Consider the following 22,995-nt stretch of genomic DNA (forward strand, 5'->3'; position numbering starts at 1 on the left):
CTTCTAGCTCTTCCTCCCAAGAGTATAGGACAAGTTAGAGAGTCGAGAGTCCTAACTGAGGAGGGTGTGGAAGTGGTGGAAATTGCATTTGCATTATTTACAGATTAGCCCAGCATGGCATATCTGCCTTCTCAGTGGAGATGACCCAAGGCATTATGGAGGGCAAGTTGCCGACGACCCAGAGAAGGGTGACAGCGACAAGGTGCTACCACTAACCAAAACACAAACATGGGTTAATGGAATAGAGTCCGAGCTCTGGTGGCTGGATCATACTTTGGAATGGCCCTTCATCCCTTCCTCACTCCCGGGCTCCCAACCTAAATGCCACTGCTTTTGAACACCTATGACATTTCACATTAGAATATGGTCTTGGCAGCAAGGGGAGGGGAAAGCCGGTGATCTCCAAGAGTCCCCATCTGAGGTCTAACTGAGCCGCCTCTGGCTCTGGGACAGCAAATCTAAGTACATTTTGGACCTCAGGAACCGGGGGTAAGAGTCTTTCTCCATGAGACTGTGTACTTTTCCCTGGGCTTGGTCAAAGCAAGTCAGGGATGGTTCCTGCATGTTCTTCCTTGTGGCTTCTCGGGTCTGGAAGTCTATGTTTACCTGGAGACACAAACAGAGAGCACGGTCACAGGCCCTCAAGGGCCAATTATTATATTAATAATTATTAATAAACTGCTTTCCTGAAGGTCATCCCTTTTGATCCCAGGATGAATCCTGTGAGGTCTGAAGACCAGATATTCTTCGTCCCAATTTATAGATAAAGATACTGAAGAAAAGGGGTACGAAAAAGCTGGTCTAATTTACTCTGGAAAGTTAGTAACAGCCAAGGCAAGATCCCAAATTACTCAACTCTTAATCCATGGGTCTTTGCAATGTCAGGCAGAGTTAAACCAGAGACAAGCATGAATGTGGGTTCCCTAAAGTAAGCTTGCTCTTTTGTCCTTTCTCAGCTGCTAAGGAAACAAATACCCCAGGGAGAAAGGCTATGTTTAGAATGTACATCTCTGTTCCAACCGCGTGTATAAGGAGCCTGCAGCTTTCTGGCCACTGGCCAAAGACCTCCTACATCCCAAGTCAAAGCATAATTGAAGAGTTTTAGGTATAGAATGCACCTAAACTCATAGACAACAAATATTTGTCTCCTATAAAACTCTCCCAGGTAAAACTCTGTTTTATAACTCAGAATAGCAGTACATAGAAATTCATATTATTATTATAAGTAATTATAATAAATGATCCTAAAATAATATAAATGACTATAATTACTCATTAATAAGCAGTGACAAATATTGAATAGGTGTTTGACTCCTAATACTCAGAGTGGTCTTGAAAGGTGATATTATAGCCTTTTACATTGGGGAAAATGTGATTCAGAAAGACCAGGTAACTTGACCAAGATCATACAACGAGTAAGTAGTGGAGCTGATATTGGAACGAGATTCCAAAGTACATGCCCATTCCATGCTGCGTTCCACTAGGAAAACTAACATGGATTTACTGGCGTCTGTCTTGCAGAATCCCTATTAGAAACACAGTTCCTGCTGGACATGTTTAACTGACAGACAGCTAAAATACACCCAATAGAGTTCCTTTTTATAGAATCCTTGGGCTCTGCACCTTAAAAGGGATCCCTTTTGTATCCAGAGCCATCAGAGCAGTGAGGTTCATATCAGAAGAAAGTCCCCATCAAACCTGGCTCAAACCCCAGCAAGGAGAGAGAGCAATGGATGGGGGTCTGACAAGACCCCACTGCCAACACACCTCCCGCGGAGCCTGCACATCCACAAACTCTTCAAAGATCCTATGGGCCTTGGAGACCAGTTTTGCAGTTGACCTGGTCTTCTTGAACTCCTCACAGGCCAACCAGAACTCCAGGTTCTCTTCACTGAACTCCGTCTTCAGGAAGGCGCGGAACGCAGCCACCCCATCTGTGGACGTGGAGGGAAGTGGAAAGGAAGGGAAATAGGAAGAGGCTTAAGTCCAAGAACTGTAGAAGAAAGAAAGGAAGTCGTAACACAAGAGTGGCCCTGATTGTCCAGCCCTCACTGCTCTCCTCCACATCCTCTTGAAGACTCCATTCTCTTAAACACACAGGTACCGTCAGAGGCAAGCCATGCTTTTCATTCAAGGATCATAGTGATATTCTGGAGAAATGTTTAGGAAGCCATAGGAATAATGACTATGGGAAGGCCTGGTCGCTTCTAATCAGCCCTGGGTGGTGACTGCCTGTCCCCTAATGCAGAGTTGGCTGTCCCCTGGGTCTACTGGTGAGCCTGTGTTTCTAATGAGGCCAAAGTAATATACGTAATCCATTCCCTGCACCAATCCAAGTCAACCAACCTGAAAAAACAATCTGTCACAAGACAAACTGATGGGGGGGTGTGGGGGGGGGGGGAGTGAATGCCTCAGGGCAAATCCTTCACTATTATCAGAAAAATGTCTGAAAGTAAACACCCACTGAAATGCAGTCTGTAAAACCATTCTGTTATATGGAAGGGGTTCTCAGCCTCTTTTAAAAAACTTTTGAGACCCCATAGTTTAATGATTAATTCCATGGATGCCTTGTTTTAAAAGATCTTGCCTATCAAATTATACATTTTAATTAAGATGAATTATAATTTTTCTACTAAACGAGTTAACGATAAACATAGCCTTGCATTTTTCTTAATCAATGTCACGCATACTGCCAAACAGAGCTTCCGAGGAATAAGATGAGTAGTGTTATCACATAGATTTGGAAAGGGAAACAGCATTCATTGATAGCCTATGTATTCAGCTGGTGTTTTTTATATTAAAATAGTCTTGATAAATTATCTTAACCTTTAACGCATGCTCCTCAAATCAAATAAGAGCTCTAGCTTTCTAGCAACTGTCCTCAGAGGAAGGACAGATACAGCCTAAAATAAAGGAGTGACTGCATTGGTTAAAAATGACTCTGGCTGGGGGCTTCCCTGGTGGTGCAGTAGTTTAAAATCCACCTGCCAATGCAGGGGACACGGGTTCGAGCTCTGGTCCAGGAAGATCCCACATGCCGTGGAGCAACTAAGCTGGTGCACCATAACTACTCAGCCTGCACTCTAGAGCCCACGAGCCACAACTACTGAGCCCACATGCCACAACTACTGAAGCCCGCGTGCCTAGAGCCCGTGCTCCGCAACAAGAGAAGCCACGACAATGAGAAGCCCGTGTGCGGCAACGAAGACCCAACACAGCCAAAAATAATAAATAAATAAAATTAATTAATTTTAAAAAAAGACTCTGGCTATAATGTTTTATTTCTTTTCTAAAATTTACTAGAAGGACAATATGTTAACAGTTCTTTATTCTGGGTGATGGCCTCCCCTGAGCATCGAAGGTCCATCCATAGGTGCTAGGCCCGGGCACTGTCCACCATCATTCCATGGACTGATGGCGCCATGTGGTTGACATATTTAACTGTTTGTTTTTACTTTTCTGAAACATTTTTATTTCTCCTAATTAAAAAGTCATTGTTTATCTTTCAAAATAGACATCGTAATGCCCACACTAGAACCATAGTTATAAAAGTCAAGACTTTTAATTGTAAGAGCCAGGAACTTGGGAGAGAAAAGGGTGTTGATGAAAATCCCAAAGCTAAACCTTAAATCACAAAGAAATCTAAGTTTGGAGGCCTGAGCTTAAAGTGTTTAACAAAAGTAGGGGTGGCCATGAAATTTATCACCCCAGCCAGGACATTTCTGGGAGTCAAGGGGGCCACTTCTGTTAATTACACAGGGACAACAGGCATAAACCATGACCACCATAGGCAAAACCCAGGACATTTGGTCACCTTAACAGTAAGACAAGGAGTCAGGAGAAAGCAGAATATGATATAAGGTTGTTTCCCATCAGGCAGGTTGGAAATAAAACCGTCCCTGTGCCAGGCAGGAGGAGAGTAACACAGTTTAGACTCTTACGAAAGGTCTGCTCAGTGCCCCACTGCCCCTCCTTCCTGCACTGGGTTCAAAACACTGAGAGGAGGGCACAGAAATCCAAGATAAATTAAGAATCAAAGTGAGTGTGAAGCAGTGGCGTGGCACTAATTAGGCAGAGAGATGTTCTGAAAAGCATTCATTCAATTCAACAATTAAAAAAGAACAAACTACTCATAAACAAAGTACTGCTCAAAATCTTAGGATACATCAGAGAACAAATCATAAAATCGCTGTCCATAAAATCCCTCGTGGGTGCTCTTTTTGCCATGTCTTGTCTCCTCCAAGTTCTCATAGAGGAGCTCTAGAAGTTTCCTCAGGCTCTAAAAGAACGGGGGTTTGAGAGCTAGCATGCCCGTCAGAGGCTACAGGCAGAGGTGGGAGGGAAAACCACCTGCAGCTGCGGAAGCCTCTGAGGAGACTCAGTGCCCGGGAGAGCCAAGGGGCGTGGGCGGGGCTGCTTCCGCAAGGTGGCCTCGGAGCAATGACCGATCCACAGGTGACAAGAGCCAGGGACACGATCCATGACACAGGGAGGACACGGGCCAGAGGCCCTCCCCTGCTGCCTTCCCACTGCACTCAGGGTGTGGGAAGAAAAAGGCACGGGGCTGGGGGAACCCTAAAACACTATGCGTTTATCTAAAGGGGCAAATGTAAAGTGACTCAGAAGAGTGACTCTGAAGAGCCTGTTGTTTTTAAACCTGAATTGAAAACTTTGTTTGCTGTTTGTGTTAGATTGTGTTGTGCTTTCCATCAGGCAAAAATGGGTGCTTGTGAGCAAGCTGAGATGGAGAAAATTACCTCTCTGCCTTCCTCGATGCTATTACTGAGGATCACCCTGCTAGGGAAAGTGTGTGGCCTCACCCTACCCAAGGTACAGACATTATCTCCTTGCAGCAGATCTCAGCTTTGCTGGGTCTTTGTGTGGATTAAAGGAGATAACACCTGCAGAGTATCCTCAGGAACGTTGCTTTACTTCTTCCCACTTTATAGATGAGGAAAACATGCTTAGAGAAGTGGATTGGCTGAGTTCACACAAGTAATAATATGCAGCATTTAAAAACGTAAGATAGGGCTTCCCTGGTGGCACAGTGGTTGAGAGTCCGCCTGCCGATGCAGGGGACACGGGTTCGTGCCCCGGTGCGGGAAGATCCCACATGCCGCGGAGCAGCTGGGCCCGTGAGCCATGGCTGCTGAGCCTGCGCGTCCGGAGCCTGTGCTCCGCAACGGGAGAAGCCACAACAGTGAGAGGCCCGCGTACCGCAAAAAACAAACAAACAAAAAACCAAAAGATAGCCTAACTACCAATCCAACACAGCAGTAAGGCCATCTCCACTCATTCATTCATTCATTCACCCATTATGTGACCCAGGCATTCTGCTAGGAGCCTGGGCACAAAGCACAGGCACAACTAAGTGCTCACAGAACTTTCAGTAAAAGAGCAATTTGAGCCAAGATAACATAATTACGGTAATTATGGTATAGATGATAAGTGATATGCTAGGGAAAGCGTAGGTGGCTGTGAAAGTACCCGGGGTGGGGGGCGCCTGAGCCAGAGCTGAGGAGGAGAGGTAAGTCTTATAGGAGGAAGAAGCTTCTAGGCTGAGATGTGAAGCTGAGGAGAAGGAAGCTAAGTGAAAAAGGAAGGGAAAGAGGAAGAAGAGACTTGCAGAAAGGGGGAACCACAGGCACGGAGGCCTACAATTAAGAAAGGTTTATTTGAGTAACCAGAAATAGTTTAGTAAGACTAGTGTTTAATAATAATAACAATAATGCTAAAATTATTGAGCCTACCTGTAGGATAGACATACACCAAGAGGCCTGTGAAAGAGCCAGAGACAGAGGGATAACACAGCATTCCAAAAGGCCAGGGAACGGAACATTTCAGGTAGGAAGTGGCCACTGTGTCCAGCGCTACCCAGAGGTCACAAGATAGATACGGTCTGAGAAGCGGCGGTCTTTAGACTCGGCGACAAGGTTCCGCAACCACTGGCAAGAATAGTCTTCGTGGTGTGATGAGATCCCTAGTCATATTGTGGTAAGTATAGTGGGGAATGAGGGGGGAAGACGTTGAAACAATGAATTCAGATGCCTCTTGCAAGAAGGGGAGTAGAGAGATCAGACGGCACAGCTGGAGGGAAACAAGAAGTCAGGAAAGTGGTCTGGGGTGTGTGTGTGTGTGTGTGTGTGTGTGTGTGTGTGTGTGTGTGTCGTGGGGTTTTTGTAAGATAGCCTTGGGTATGATTAAACGTTGATCTGGCCAGAAAAGACTTGTTGAGCTGGAGGAGTTGAAGTTAACGAAAAGAAAGTTTCATTGATAATATGTTGCCTCCAGGAAGGTAGGAGAAATAGGCCTGAGAACAGCGTTGTGATGGAGAAAAAGAGGAAAGGCTGCGTGTAGATGCAGGAAAGTTTCTAGTGTGGGTGCAGGATGTTGAAGGAGTTCCCATCTGATATTAGCTGGAGAAAGTGGTAGGAAATGGAAATGATACAGTTTTTATTTATTTGTTTAGGATCTGGGGCAGGGAGTTTGATTTATTTACTATATGCCATGATTTTTGCTGGAGATTTTACAAACAGCAGCTCAATTTATTTTCACAGCAACTCTGATCCATAGATAGCACAAATGATCCACTCTCATTTTCCACAGGAAGAAACTAAAACTTACGAAGTCAGATAAATTTTCCAGTCCACAGCTGGCAAGAACAGCCAAGTTTCCCTACTGTCCATATGACTCTGAAGCAAGATCTTTCCAGGTGTGTTTGCAAGCAGAAGGGAAAGAGCAAGGGAAGAGAGCAATTAAAGGGGCAAAAGAATAGTATCTGTTAAAGGTAGATTCTAAAGAAGGAAAGGGTTCAAGAAGAAGTGGATGAACTTGACTTCCTGAAAGTCAGAAGTAGAGAAAGAGGGCTTCCCTGGTGGTGCAGTGGTTGACAGTCCGCCTGCCGATGCAGGGGACACGGGTTCATGTCCCGGTCCAGGAGGATCCCACATGCCGCGGAGAGGCTGGGCCCGTGAGCCATGGCCGCTGAGCCTGCATGTCTGGAGCCTGTGCTCCACAACAGGAAAGGCCACAACAGTGAGAGGCCCGCGTACCGCAAAAAAAAAAAAAAAAAAAAAGTAGAGAAAGAGAGGGGGGCGGATGGAGATAGAGAGAAATGGTCCAGGAAGGGACATATTTGAGATGCATCACGGTTGAACAGCTTTGATCTTCTTTATTAATTTGGGATGAAGGCCCTGCAGGTAGTCTGCCTCCACGTGCCAGATGTTGGAGATACAGTAGAATCAAATCATATAAAGTCACCACCTCACAGAACTTGCAAGCTAGTCTAGTGTAACAAACATTAAGCAATCATTTAAAATAATTAATTGAATAATTACAAATGTAGTATGTACTGTGGTGGGGACACCTATGACAGTGAAAAGAGTCTGGGAACAGATACTCTGGAAAAAAGAATAGGACCCTGGTAGGAAATAGGCAAACCATTATGAAGACCTAGATTTCGGTTCCTGGAGAGTGTTACGATGCACCAGGAAAGGAGCAAGACCTTTTAGCTTTGGGGTGTGCCCGTCATTCAAAGACAGGAGCATAGGGACTTCCCTGCTGGCACAGTGGTTAAGAATCTGCCTGCCAATGCAGGTGACACGGGTTCAATCCCCGGTCCAGGAAGATCCCACATGCCACGGAGCAACTAAGCCCATGGGCCACAACTATTGAGCCTGCACTCTAGAGCCCGCGAGCCACAACTACTGAGCCCACGTGCCACAACTACTGAAGCCCGCGCACCTAGAGGCTGTGTTCCAAAACAAGAGAAGCCACTGCAATGAGACGCCCAGGCAGTGCAAGGAAGAGTAGCCCCCGCTCACCACAACTAGAGAAAGCCCATGCGCAGCAATGAAGACCCAATACAGCCAAAAATAAATAAATTAAAAAAAAAAAAAGACAGGAGCATCAGCTCCAGGCTGGCAAATGGAACCTGGAGAGCAGGAAGGCACCAGCAGTTGGGACACTAAAAAAGGAAGAGGCCAAGCTGGAGGTAAAGAAAAGTTGAAGTTAGAGAAGGCATTTTTAAAATAACCACTGCAAATAGGTATTGAGCACTCACTTGGGGCCAGGTGCAGCACCAAATGCATTGTGAACCTCGTGGCAAATCTACAGCATAGGTCCTGATAGTTTCACCATTTCGCAGTAGAGAAAAATGAAACTTAGAGAAGTTAAATAGCTTGCCAATGGTCACACAGTTAGCAAGTAGCAAGGATGCCAAGCTGCAGAGCCAGCATTCTTTTTTTCTTTTTACATCTTTATTGGAGTATAATTGCTTTACAATGGTGTGTTAGCTTCTGCTTTATAACAAAGTGAATCAGTTATACATATACATATATTCCCATATCCCCTCCCTCTTGCGTCTCCCTCCTACCCTCCCTATCCTACCCCTCTAGGTGGTCACAAAGCACGGAGCTGATCTCCCTGTGCTATGCGGCTGCTTCCCACTAGCTATCTATTTTACGTTTGGTAGTGTATATATGTCCATGCCTCTCTCTCGCTTTGTCACAGCTTACCCTTCCCCCTCCCCATATCCTCAAGTCCATTCTCTAGTAGGTCTGTGTCTTTATTCCTGTCTTACCCCTAGGTTCTTCAGGACATTTTTTTTTCTTAAATTCCACATATATGTGTTAGCATACGGTATTTGTCTTTCTCTTTCTGACTTACTTCACTCTGTATGACAGACTCTAGGTCTTATCCACCTCATTACAAATAACTCAATTTCATTTCTTTTTATGGCTGAGTAATATTCCATTGTATATATGTGCCACATCTTCTTTATCCATTCATCCGATGACGGACACTTAAGTTGTTTCCATCTCCGGGCTATTGTAAATAGAGCTGCAATGAACATTTTGGTACATGACTATTTGAATTATGGTTTTCTCAGGGTACATGCCCAGTAGTGGGATTAGAGCCAGCATTCTTATGTGAGACAGTGGTCCACTCTCCAGCTCTGCACAACAGTGGGGCCCGAGGGACGCCTGCGCCGGTGATGACTGGAGAGCCGGGGAGGGAGAGCCATTTCGCAGCACAAGACAAGGAGGCCTCAAGCAACAACACAAGAGTGACGACATTTCCAGGAATGAGGGCGACAGATGAGTTGGGGAGGAAATGAAAAAAGTCACCGAGGGAGGCAGAGGAGTATCGGAGAGTAGAACAACATAGAGAGAAGAATGGGCATGGGCAGTAGCACCCAACTGAATTACAGCAGCTCAGACTGACTCAGTGGGGATGGAGATTTGGAGTAAAATGTGTGGTGAGCTCATACTCAGATTGCATTTGTCTGGCAGCTCCGTTGAGGCAGCCTACTGACCCTGCCCATCCCGCCTGGGACAGGAGCACCGCTGTCTCACCCAGAAGCACCAGTTCTGATCACAGGCAGGCTGCCCATAATTAGCACATTCAACCTCACTGAGTCTCAGCATCGTCATCTGGAAAGTGAGGGTGGTGGATCTCATGAACTCTCCCAGGTAGGGTTAGCGCTCTGCTCTGTGCCCCCATCACAACCTTGATGTGTCTGCGTCACACACAGCTCTCAGACGATGGTTTTCCATCCTCTTCCTCACATTATACATCATGGACTTACCCCAGGCCAAGTTCTATCCAATCTACATATCAACTCACGTAACCCTTACACCAACCCTATTATCAAGGCAGAGGCTCTGGAGTCAGACGGCCTGCGTTTGAATCCTGTGTGACCTGGGGAAAACACCTTAACATCTCAAAGCCCGAGGCTTTCTCACCTTGGAGAGTTTAAGTGAAACGTCTGTGGTCCCTTAGACAGTAAGGGGTGGGAGGTGGATTTACACACACATCTACGCGACTTCAGAGCCCACTCCGCCTGTCTCTCCTCTGGTGACCATTGGCAGACCCCATGTTATCGCTTCCTCTAAAGGAGGGGTGGGCAATAACCCCAAATCAGACAGTATGCTGAAATTACGCCACAGCAGGACAAACACACCATTTGGCTCACAGAGCTGGAGATTCTCCGGCAGGACGACACCTGCCATCACCTCCTCTGTGGCGACAATGGAGGCCATTAGGTACCACTCATAACCTGGAATCTGTCTAAACTCTCTTCTTTTCCCGCAGCTCTGATACCCACCCTACGTGTCCCTCCTAGGATGCAGGGGCACCTCAGAGAGCAGGCAGGCATACTCCCCAACCCTGGCCCGGGGACACTCAAAGCACAGCTGAGTGACCTTGTAAAGGTGCATCCGGTCACCGGCAGCCTTGATCCAAACTGTGTTTGCCTGCATTTCCAGGGCAGGTTTCAGAGGGAGTGGGAGGGCAAACAAAGCAAAATGTAGGACTTGAAATTTACCAGGATTTCAAGGGAAGAGCTTGAGGAGAGACGAGGAAGGAGGGGAGAAAGGCCTAGGAGGGTCTGGACCCGAGAAGCAGCATCACAGCAAAGACGCACTGAAAACCTCATGGAGGCCTGCGCAGACCGTGGGGATCACAGCCCTCCTCCTCTGCTTGCCCTCCCCTCTCAGCCCCTCCCCCCATCCTTTCATATTCCCAGGGCCGGCTCTGAGCAACGCAGGGTGGAGGGTCACTGTGCAAAGAAAACTTCATCCCGGAACAATGGAAGTGAGATGGGGTGGGAGCCCCCCTCCACTGCCCCATGGCTGCAGGAGCCCCTCCCCTGCCCCAGAGCAGATGGCCGCAGCGGGCCTCTGTGTACAGACCACTTGTCCCCAACCTGGCCCAACTTTCCTGCTCATGTGACCTAGCAAAGGAATTGTATGAGGCTACAGCAGGATTCCTTCTTCCCATCTACATCTTTTCCTCCCCCTTCTATCGCCTCCCACCTCCTCCCAGCAAGCCTTTTGTCTGGTCCTCTCCCTAAACTCCTCAGCATCTTTCCCCGCTCTTCTCCCTTTTCTTCTGTCCTCCGTCCCTTTTCACTCCTCCTTCCATGTTTCCCCTTCTCTCCACCAGGACCCTCTCCTTCCCTTCTGCTTGTCCATAAACTGTAGTTGGTTAAAATGCAGGATGCCGGTTCATCTCTGAAAGGCTCATGAGCATCTACTGGCATCTCTCAGAGTGAGCTGCTTTGTTAGCTGTGCTTCCTTTGCCCACACCTGCCAGGCACCATCCACCGCCCCCCTTACCCACTCACCCCCCTGGGGTATCCCAGACTCAGATCCCTCCCCAATACTCAGAGAAGTAGAGTCCCCCCTCCACCACCCCGACAGATTCCAGGCTGCTGGAGAGTGATTTCTCTCTGACCCCTGAAACTATTCTGCCTGGGACTGTGTCCTGGCTCTGTGTGACCTTGAGCAAGATGCTTAAGCTCTCTGTGCCTCAGTTCTCTCCTCTGTGGAATGCAGATGCTAACAGTACTTCCCCCATGGGGCCGTGGGGATGAGGTGAGTTAATACACGTAAACAGCATGCAGAGCCTGACGCTAAGACGGTGATTGCTCCACATGTGTTTGTGATAATCATTCCTGTACGTTGCTGGCTTAAGGAATCATTGGACAGAAATAACCTGCCTAATACCAAAACACGACCCTGGTAACTTAAAGATGATGGGTGAGAAACAGTTCAGGAGAATGAGAGAGAAACAGGAGGATCTGCCTTTTTTTTTTTTTTTCATTTCATTTTTATTTCACTTTGGCTTTCTCTGCGTGACCTTCTAAGTCAAGACACTAAGGACATCAGACATTTTTGAGATTAGTGTCTATTGAGTTGCAGGAAAGGAAAGGATGGTGTCCAGAATTCCTGGAACACTGGACAGAACTTTGGCATCCTCCCGAGCATGCACTGCATCTGCAAGAACACTCCCGTGGCCGCACACGCTGCCTGCTGCCGGCATCCTCCCTCTAGTTCTTTGATGCAGGGTGCTTACATAAGAAAAGGAACTGGGTCACTATGAATGAGCAGTGCAGCTGGTGCAGCAGGGAGGGTGGCTTAGGTAACAGTTCAAGGTCCAGGAGCCCTGATTTAGCTGGCACTGGGGGTGGGCTTGAGCCTAGTTCAGTTCCCAGGCTTGGAAATAAAGAAAAGATCACAAGAATTATATATATATATATATATATATATATATATATATATATATATATATTTTTTTTAGCTTTCTGTTTGCGAAAGTGTAGTCCCAAAGACCACAGTCCTCTTGTTGCGTCCCTGATCAATTGGGAAAAAATAAGCTGGTTAATGGATCCAAGGTCAGACAAAGGAGAGGAGAGGAAAATACATTCATAAAATCTAGGATACATATACTAATGACGAAGTCAAAACCTCTTTGATTCAAAACTAAGCTCACTAATTTGAAATTTGTGATGAGAATAGCACCAGGATCAAAGCCTTTCTTTTATGTTATCTATAAAATGAAGGTTTTTAAGCAAATAACTGGGGCTAAGAAGATTTAGGTAGGAAGATTATTTAGAGAACAAACTATTTCCAGTTACTGACATTTACTGGCAAGCAATTAGTATGCTAATTGTACTTCAGTCTTGTGATTCGCGTAATTTTCTTCAATGATCTCTACTTTGTTAGTGTATATATAGCAAGATGATAGATTATGATAGTAGTAGGACTTGGTTGCTAGACTCTTTGAGTCAGAAAACACATGGGACATCCTATGATCCAGGCCTACATGGAACACAAGGAAATGATGAGGCCCTGGGGTTGCATGGCTTGTTATTCCTAGGACGTGGTCACAGAAGAGGAAGGAGAGCCTGGGTCTTACAACTCCTAGTCCAATGTTCCTTCTTATTTTATCAAGCAGAAACTGAGTCAAGTAACAGAAAAAACGTGGTAGAGCCTGTATCTGCAACTATTATAAGAAATTGGCAAGGGTTTTTTTTATTAAAGGGGTGACAAAGGAGACATGCCCCAAACAGGGTGAAAGTTTAGCATTCACAAATGACTCCTTTAAAACAAGAGAAGTATTATCAAATCCCATGTACACCAGTGCAGAGTCTAAAAGATTTCAAAAATTAAGTGTTTAGTAATGTTTTTCTGGTTGGTTTCATATAACAACACTGCAGGGACTCTCAAAGAGGAAACATACCAGATTCACCTACTGGGCTTTTAAAAACTACATCCCAGATGGATGCTCTCACATACATTGAGGGGAAGTTGGGACAGTATGAAGAAAGGATGCCAAAACCTCATGTGGCAAAGGGGGTGAGGTATTATGAAATTGGAATAAGCCCACTGGTGATGCTAACGTGAACCCCACCCTACCCCCAGAGTTCAACCTCAAGCTGCCTATGGGCTCAAGAAGCTGACACCATCTCTAGCATATAGGAGTCATGAAATGCATGTGTTCTCAATGAATTTAATGTTGGGTTATAATAAAAATAATAAGAATATTTATCCTTCATGGGGCCCCACACCATGTACCAGTCACCATGCCTAGCATTTCACAACCGTAGTCACATTTAATCCTCACAACAAATCTACAAGGTAAGTCTAAGCATTCCCTTTTACAGATGAGGAATGTGAGGTTTATAGAGTTTACATAATTTACCAAAGGCCACAGCTGGTAAGCAAGAGAATGCGTGTCCAAATGCTTTCATTCAAACCTTCTTCAACAAGCTTTTTTTTTTTTTTTTTGCGGTACGCGGGCCTCTCACTGTTGTGGCCTCTCCCGTTGCGGAGCACAGGCTCTGGACGCGCAGGCTCAGCGGCCATGGCTCACAGGCCCAGCCTCTCCGCGGCATGTGGGATCTTCCCGGACCGGGACACAAACCCGCACCCCCTGCATCGGCAGGCGGACTCTCAACCACTGTGCCACCAGGGAAGCCCTTCAACAAGCTTTTAATAGCTGCCTTACATATTCTTGGCACTCCTTCTATAAAGGCTAAATGCATCCATGTTCCTGGGTGCAAATAAAAATTATAGCAATATAGAGAGGGTGGCAAGGAGGGGAAGTTTCTTTTCTATCCATCTCTAATTTGAGTATCTCTTTCTAACTTTTATCCTCACTTTATCCGGAAAGCACACCTGCCATATTTGTTTAATTACTGTGAACACTCTCCACCACGCCTGCTACATGTGTGGACTCTGCAATATCTGGACGATGTCCCATTAAAGGGATGCATTGCCTGAGAACTCTGGAGAATGGCAGAACAGTCTTGAGTGTGTTTCTTCGAAAACACAGACCACCTGCCCTGCCAGGAGGCTCCAGGTTCATAGTTTCCCATACTTGTGTTTTAGAGCAGTGTTTCTCAAGCTTCAGTGCCTGTCAACATTACTGGGGGGCTTGAGCAAAAACAGACTGCTGGTCCCCACTCCCAGAGATTCTGATTCAGTAGGTACGAGATGGGACCCAAGAATTTCCATTTCTCACAGGCTCCCATCGGCTCATCAGCTCCTGGTGCTGCCTTCTTTGGATCCCACTTTGAGTAACACTGTTCTAGAACCTTTTGGCTTGCAGAGGGATGTGAGGAGAGCTGTGTGACAGGTGGAAATCTGTTTATTAAACGGTACATTCTCGAGCTAAAGACCATTTGCATGAACGAGTAAGGAATTTCATGAGCTGATAATTTTAGTGTTTGCTTGTGTGGGGTTTTCTGCTTGGTTGCTATGTGACCAGGTCACTTCATTCTATTTTTCTATAGCTCAATCATTATCCCAAAGGGGCTAATTTTTTTTTAACTAAAAGCTTCTTTACTGCTCTCCTTTGCTCAGAGATGAATACTAACTCTGCAAATGTAAAACAGCTTTCAATTACACGATTCCATAAACCTAGCCTTCCCTTGGCCTGGCGGGGACAGGTCAGCCTGGACCCTCCATGCGCTGTAAACAATGAAACAAAGCTAAGGACCACATGGAGGCCCAGGGTGAAGGGCTCTGTCATCCCAGTGGGGGATCAGGCTGAAAGAAAGAGGGAAGAAACCCTGTCTACACCTTCACCTGAAAACTGGAATGAATTTCAACTTTTACGTCAAAAAGAAAAAAAAGGAGGGAGGGGCAGAGGGAAGGAGGGAGAATTGATTCAGACTTAAGGACTGAACGTCCTACTAAAAGCTGGACAAATAACAAGCATATGCCTGAACCTCATGAGGCATAAAAGCAGAAGACGCAAAATTTTGTGCTCTCCAGCAGCAACCTGTCAGAAAAGATTTCCCACAAGCTGGGAGCCTTCATTCTCCCGAGTATGAACTGCAGAGGTGGGCGCACGCACACATGCCCTTGGGGACAGACTAGGTGCACACACACAGACAGCAAGTCTATAACTGTCACTGGATGAACAGGAGAAAGATGCCAAATTAACACATTAGAAATCCCTCCCTGTCTAATGAAGCCATCAGCACTTTCAATTTCATTTTTCATTTGTTAGTTAAAAAAAAAAAGGAAAAAAAAAGAGCACTTAGCAAGTGGTTATCTCCCAGACCTCCACGGGTGCGTCTTTAGCTCTGCACTGCACTTGTAAGCAAGTGTAATTGGAAATAAAATTCCTCCCCAAATATTTACGTTCCAGATTTTTTTATTCTAAAAAATAGTAAAAGTTGTTTTCTTTTTTTCCTGAGATTTGAACCCGCGAGGTGCATCCCTGCCCAGTGGGATCCTGCCAAGGAGAAGAGAAAGCTTCATGACACAGGTACCTTCGCCTCTCATCTGGTTGCTCAAGCCATTTCAGCTCTCAAGCAGTTTTACATAACCCTGCAGGCAGCATGGACTCAAACCGCCTGCCGTAGGTGACTAGTGACTGCCAATCCTGGTGGTTGCTACAGATAGCATCCTAGAACGATAGGGCAGAACTCAATCCAGCCCCCTTGGATCCAGATCCTTCACTGTAGAGATGAGGAAACAGATTTTCCAAGACACTGAAGGATTCCATCAGGGCTGCCCAGCTATTTAGCAGCAGAGCTGGGTCAAAATCAAGAGGTCTGACTACCAGTCAGCATTCTTAATTCTGCAGAAGTACACTCCCTGATTAAATGGAACAATGCTCTAAACCAAAAGCAGCCCTTCCGCTCAGGATCGGTGAGGACTTCTAACGTCGACAAGGTGGCATTTAAGAGGAACACTGAATGTCAGGATTCTATTTGAAATCTTGAGGCCCCCTAGTCTTAGCACGCGGCCTTATTTCTTGTGTTATCTGCGTCTATGTCTGTTTTCTCAGAAACCTGCATTCTCCACCAGGGAAGGACTGTCTGGTTCATCTTGGGGCCCCTCTCCCATCAGTTGCTTAGCATAGATGTTGTCCGTAATGAAGACTCAGGACACCTTTTTTAGAGTAAATAAGTGCCCTAAACATCCAAGCAGAGCAGGATGGCGGAGATGCTCTGTAAACTGAGAATGGGAACAAGAACAATTATCTGAATTTTCCAAAATAGAAAACTCAGGGAGGACAGCTGCCTGGAGAATTACCAGCGAGTGGGCTCTAGACTAACACGTTTTTCCATAGCCCAGTCGTTCGGTCATTCTCCTTTCTTTTAGGACACTTTGTTGTTTTCATTGAAAGCCCTGCACATCTCTGATACTGCTGTCCCTCGTAAGAGACCAGCACACATGTAATCCCTTTGGAAAAGCTTAATCAGCCCCAACTGAGTCACAGTACTAACCCAAATTAATTAGACTTGCAGAAAGTTGTCAACACCCTTGGAGGTAGGCTGGGCTCTGGCCCTCCACAGCTTCATGGGAACCTTGCAATTCTGCCAGAGGCCCCTGAATAAAAGCCCCTTGCTTCTCAAAGACATTCACTCCGTTGGCTTTTTATTTCCGTACTAAACAGAAATAAAAACGAGCATCAGACTCCAAGAAGGAGCACAGAACTTCAAAGTTCAAAAAGCTTATTTCTGTACTGTTTTTTTTTTTTTTTTTTTACAAAGAAGCGAAGCAATCTGGTGTTGGCTTGTAACACCCCTTAGTGGAATCCCCAACTCAGAAAATTGTGATTGCATTCCTGGAAACCCAAAGCACCCCTGATAGAAGCAGAACCAAGTGTCTTTAGCTCTAAAAGTCATTGAGTCAAACAAATACAGTTAAACCTCTAAATCACCGGGTCTTGCCACTGCGGCAATCCAAACATACCGTAGGCTTCCATCCGCTAATTTTACCATCATAAACTCTGTCTATAGAGGCTTCACGTTAATCGTTGGCAGCGAAACTTGCAATTTTATTCTCAAGCCACAGTTATTTTTCATTTGAGAAATACAAGCATCATTTTTGAAAAATTCCACCATATTCTTACAAAACACCTTTGCATAGAGAACCCAGAATCATCTAAAGTTGTCCTCTCATGAAGATTCTCACACCCAGGTGACAGGTAGCACACAGGTATTTCCATCCCCATTTAAGAATGAGGAAACGGCCTCAGTGACTTAAACTGAGTCAATCATGAGGCCGAAATAGAAATCAAACCTCAAGATGACCTTGAATCAAATCCAGCCAGAAAAGAAGGTGTAACTTGATAGTGACGCTTATTTAGCCTAATGTGATTCCAGAAAATAAGTCAGAATCGCTGCATAAAAAACAACTATCAAATCCTAAGTACTATCGTACATATTCCATTACCTCGGCAGATTCACCTCAGAAGTTTGCTGTTTGGGGGTATAGCCATATGTTATATGTGCTGTATCTCTTCTGCTTTATTTTCTTTCCTAAGTGTAATCCATAGAACACGAAAATGACTATTTGTCTCACAAAATCACTTGCTACAATACGTGTTTATTCTTAAATTTTGCATTTCGTTTTAAAATCTAGTCAAAAGCATTCGTTAATTAGTACTAGGATGAGGGGCATAGTAAGAGGGAACTGTTCATCCAGATGAAAGCAAAATCACTTCTGAAGACATTTTCTGAAGACTGAGGGACTCCATCAAGGTCATCAACTATCTGGTAGCCGAGCTGGGTCAAAATCGAGAACACAAGCGTGAGTACCAGCCAACGCCCTTCACTTTGTTGTATCAAAATGATGTCCCCCAAGTAAGTGGAAACAATGCTCTAAACTAAAAGAAGCCCTTCTGCTCCCAGATCAATCAGGACTTCTAATATTAGCAAGATGAATTTATGGGGAACACTGAATGTCTGTGTAAAACCTTCTTTTCTCTTCAAAAGGCACTTCCTCACTCCTATTCTCCCACTCCCATGTGTTTCATGCCGCTAGGATGTAAAGCCCAATGAACTCGGACTTGCTTATGATAAGAAAACAGCAAGAGCTGAAAAGTCTGGCCGCCATCAAAATGCCCTTCCCACGCTGCAAAATGCACAACTCTTTTTGCCTTTGTGGGAAACAGAAGGCATACACGGTGAGGAAAGGGGAAAATGGAAGAGGAGGGATAGCAGAAGTGTGTACAATAAAACTCGTACCCGGTCGGAAGTTGAGGGGTATAGTACAGCTGGGGTAGTAAATCCCCCCAAATAAGGAGGGACAAGAAAACTCAAAACTCTGCCAACTCAAGTCAATAACAAAATGCACAGAATATTCATTTGACTGATGAGTAACCTGAGGCTCTCCAGTGACTTGAGGGGAGGTCATCTCAGTTTATAAAACAAGCTTTGGATGGAATCTAGACTGTCATTCCCATTGAGCACATCACTGCAACCCCCTAAGCCAAATTCTTTCTTGTTAAAGTTGCTGAGAATATAAAGGCTCCTTGGGACCATCCTTTCAGCTCAGAAAACAAAATAAGGGCCCTCTTCCCACTGCATTTAAATTATGTTTTCTTGTCTATGGGCCCTCTAGCCAGGAGGCTCTGCGAGGTCAGAGACTGGAGCTGTCTTGGACACCAGGCACAGTACCTGGATCATGGCAGGTATTTGGTGCATCTTTTACAAAATGAATGATTTGCCGAGACATGATGAAACCTGAATTCTACTTACACTTATGGGAGAGAAGCACATCAAAGGAATCTGCCCACCTCGTAGCTTCTTCCGTGGATAGTCTCCTAGGAAAGAAGAAACGTCTGCCTTGAATATTTCTGGAACGACCTCCTCTCCTTCAGCCACCACTGAGATTTGCTCAGGAGAATAAATCAAAACAATGGAGGGCAAATGAAGATCATACCTGGATTCCTACAATTCTGTCGCTATAAATGTATATGTTCTTAAGCAGCTGATGGAAAAATCTCAGGATTGGAATTCTGTAAGTTTAATATGTTGGCTTTCAGTCTAAAAAGCAAAACTAAGAAAGTGCATCATTTAAAGATGTCACTGTATGGGGAATTCCCTGGCAGTCCGGTGGCTGAGACTCTGCGCTTTCACTGCTGAGGGCCCAGGTTCAATTCCTGGTCGGGGATCTAAGATCCCACAAGCCAAAAAAAAAAAAAAAAATCTAAAAAAATAAAAATAAAGATGTCACTGTAAACCAACTATACTTCTAGTTAATTAATGAATTAATTAACATGTCACAGTAACAATGGAAAGAAACTGGACTTAGAAAAAGTTAGGCTGAGCTCCTGACTCCGTCTCTTACTGTCACCTTAGTTTCCTCACATCTGTAATGGGAATAACGGCACCCATCACAGAGTCCCGGGAGGGTTAAATGAGGTACCATCTGTGACATCATTTAACACAGTATAGGCACTGAATCCAGATTCTCTGAACCTAAGCAGAATTTTAGAGTAGATTTGAGTAATTTGTTTCCAAGCTGAGAAACTCAGATTGACAACTAAATAGAACCAAGAAGTATCCTCCACTGCATCTTTATAAGGGAGGTGCATGGTATGGTTTTCTTAGGAGAAAAAGGAGGGTCCCTATTCTGAGATCGTTAAGGCATACACTTCGAAAAGGAATATAACATTTTTTCATTCATGTTCAGAGATATAAAAGGAGCTGCCAAGAGGCAGGAAATTCTTGTCACTCGGACTCATCGGTTCAGCCATCTACCAGAGAAGACGAGGCTGTATAGTCCCCCAGTGGGCATCCCATGGTCGGCACCCCGGGAATGCTGTGTGGCCATATTACTCACTTTAGAGCACGGTTGGGTTTGTCGGGAAGAATAGCTGTGAAATCACTACACGAGTCGGACTTGTGAGACAGGCATCCCAGTCGAGTCCTCATCCCTTTGTTCCTGCAACAAGCACAGGGGCAGAAGGATGGGGAACTGTCATAATAATAACTGTCAGCCCCATAAAGCGCCCCTGGAGTTGCCGTGGCAGGAGCCAGCACCGCCCCCTCCCCTCCTTCCCCAGGTGGCCCCTGAAGATCTCATAAACAAGAGGAGAAACACCTAGAGGATCAAGGGCAATACTCACTCCCCATCTTGACTACCGGAATAGTAATAGGTCCCCTACCCCTGGAGGCTTAATGCTTTTTAAAGCTGACATGCAAGTTGATGGTAAGTCAATGAAGGTCGTTAGCTTGGAAGAATTTCTAAATTAGGATTCTCTGTGGGGAAAGGAAATACAGTGATGACATAATAACAATCCACATTTTGCTCTCCCACTAGGAGGGCAAAGTAGCAGTAGCAGCAGCAGTAAATCCTGATTACAGAGCCCCAGTGGTACCCATATGGAGAGCAGAGGGATGATTGCATGATACAGGGATGCATGTCATAGAATCTCAGAGCACAGACAAAGTATGGGGCTTCAGGGCAGGTCAGTTCTACCTCAGGTCCTTCCCACCGATCCCACAAACCTGAGGATATACAGGAATGGCTACAGACCAGTGAGGACTGATGCCTATAGGTGGGGAGAAGCTGTGGGTACAATCAGCAAGTAAGAACCAGGGTGCCCTTTGTCAGCACTTTCACTTAACTGAGCTCTCATACACCTACTTATATTTTGGTTTATCTCAATCAACATATTTAAAATTGTAACATGCGTGCTTAAATTTCTCATATTTTTTATTTTCCTAAGGACCAGACACTTAGTAGTTATTTGTTGTGGCAGAGCCAATGAGAGATTATGCTAATGTCTCTTTCTGACTCTCAATATTAGGCCACTTTTACCTTTCACCGAGATTGGCAAACTACAGCCCTGCAAGATACATGTTTGTGTAAATAAAGTTTTATTGGAATGCAACACCCCATTTGTTTATATATTGTCTAAAGCTGTTTTTGAACACAAGGGCAGAGTTGGGTGGTTGCAACACAACTGTACGGCCCATGAAGTCAAAAATATTTACTCCCTGGCTCTTGACAGAATAAGTTTACTGACCCCTGGCCTTTAACCATGGCAACTCCTCGGATGGAGGGTAAAGCTAAGAGGGAGGGGTCTGGGATGATCAGGACTTAAGAGTGACTGATAACAGGGGACTGCCACATGCACGCTGGTAACAGTTTGCCATGGAAATTGTCCTAGAAGATGCCATTCTCTTTGTTGAAAGGAAGTTCTTCCAGCCTGGCTTTCCCTTCCTCATTTTCTCAAATCCTGGACCTGAGCAGAGATGTTAGATCCAAGTCAAGCTCTTTCTTTTACTTCAAATGGGTTTTCATCCCTGACCCTGGTAATTGTTCACAGAAATCTTATCCAACAAATGTCTACGGGGATGGTATTACATTTGGCGGGGATGGACGACACTTGGACTCCACAGTCCATCTCTGAGGAGTCTTTTAAGGCCAGAACATTCAAGTGTTCAGAAATATCTCCTCTTCTGCACAGTCTGTGCCCCTACCGCTCATCTCAGCCAGGTGCTTTGTGAAGCCATTGACTTCCTGGCATTTCAAAATATTGGCTACAGTCATTCTCCCTTCCTTGACAGTGAGCATCTCACGTCCACTCACTGTTACAAATCACGGGGGGCCCCAGTACTAGGCTATTGCAGCAACTGATTAAGGGCCCTTGAGTCATCACATTCCACGAATTCAAGTGCAGGTCCTGCCCAGGCTGCACCACAGGCCAGAACCGACTTAGAGTGAGTCGGTTCATCCCTTGGTGCCTCAGAAACATCAATCATTGAAGAGTCAGGTCGATGCCCCTAAAGGTCAATTAAGAGGATTTCAAAAAACAGCACATCCATGCAAGCCCATTTAACAAGGTTTAGCAGGCATCGGGGTAAAGTGTGCTACTTGTTACCAAGACAGCAGTAAGTCTCCCAAATAGTTTGCAAAATTCTTCCACAAAATATTCTTTGGGGCAAAATAGTTCTATTTTCCATCTTGTCTGAGACTTAACCTTTTAGATAGGACTGAAATAATAGGAGCAGAAGCAAGAGTCAAAGGTTAAGGTCACTTAAGAAAAAGACTAGACTTGCCCTCATCTTTCTTCTCTACCCCGGAAACTCAGAGACCCCTAAATGGCTCAATGCACACTCAATGCACAGCCCCACCCCATACGTCCCGGCAGAGTACGGAGGGCCTTGCAGATGCTGCTTGCAAGGCCCCAACTTTGCAAGGAGCACCCGGGGAAGGACAGCGCCGTCCACACAGGAGGCCTGGGGGACGGACGCCAGTGGCCCACCCACGGCATTAGGAGGCTTGGAGCAGGCTCAGACAGCAGGGGAGGTGGGAAGGCGGAGGAAGAGGAAAGTAGCAGAGACGAGAAGAGAGGTTAGCATCAGTTACCTGCGTGGCATCAGTAAAGCGGCCATACAGGCACCCGCTTACGGTTAACCCTCTGGCTGGTGTGCAGGGACGTCAGGGCGGGAGATGAGACTGCGGGACACAGGGATTCACCCTTTCACGTCCTCTCACCTAAAATCAAAGAATCTGCTGTAAGAGCGGGCCCCCTCTCTTATCTGACTGCACTACAAGTCCTCGCAGGTGACTTTCTGCCAAAGGAATACCTCCCCCGCCCACACACACACACCCCCGTTCCCCACGAATGTCTGCTGGTCCTGAGCAAGGGTGACCAACCGGGGGTGAACGAGGACCAGTTGTTGGGTGGCTTCACATTGCTGCCTGCTGGTCAGGAGGTCCTGCTTCCCCAGCCACTGGCCATCAGCGTAAAGTGGGACACGAGCCCCCGGGGAGGAAAGCACAGGCGTGGCAAGCCAAAAATTACAGTTCTCTGTGTCTTACTCGAGTGGGACCCAAGTGACCAGCCAGCCCTGGGTGGGGGAGGAGTGGTCAGCACTTGCTCCAGAATCCTTTGATTGGCTGCTTCTCACCTCCCTCCAAGGGAACGTGTCCCAGAGGTGGGAGTGCC

General features: G+C 45.8%; 1 protein-coding gene across 1 annotated transcript; it reads right to left on the reverse strand.

The window, feature by feature from the left end:
* Positions 1 to 423: 423 nt before the first annotated feature.
* On the reverse strand, positions 424 to 22,438 carry RGS8 (regulator of G protein signaling 8). Its single transcript, XM_065877200.1, has 5 exons — positions 22,413 to 22,438; positions 19,878 to 19,979; positions 18,791 to 18,855; positions 1,768 to 1,934; positions 424 to 606 (listed from the first exon to the last, which is right to left on the reverse strand). The coding sequence occupies exons 1-5, from the start codon at positions 22,436 to 22,438 to the stop codon at positions 424 to 426; spliced, it is 543 nt and encodes a 180-aa protein (XP_065733272.1).
* Positions 22,439 to 22,995: the final 557 nt, after the last annotated feature.

This window comes from Phocoena phocoena, chromosome 1, assembly GCF_963924675.1.
Source record: "Phocoena phocoena chromosome 1, mPhoPho1.1, whole genome shotgun sequence".
NCBI classification, from domain to species: Eukaryota; Metazoa; Chordata; class Mammalia; order Artiodactyla; family Phocoenidae; genus Phocoena; species Phocoena phocoena.

Bases quoted from the DNA above. Each gene is read 5' to 3' on its own strand.
- RGS8 (XM_065877200.1), bottom strand. From the start codon at position 22,438: ATGGCCGCTTTACTGATGCCACGCAG. The intron at 19,980-22,412 runs GTAACTGATGCT...TGCTTGTTGCAG, and splicing joins GCTTTACTGATGCCACGCAG to GAACAAAGGGATGAGGACTC. The intron at 18,856-19,877 runs GTGAGTAATATG...CTTCTTTCCTAG, and splicing joins AAACCCAACCGTGCTCTAAA to GAGACTATCCACGGAAGAAG.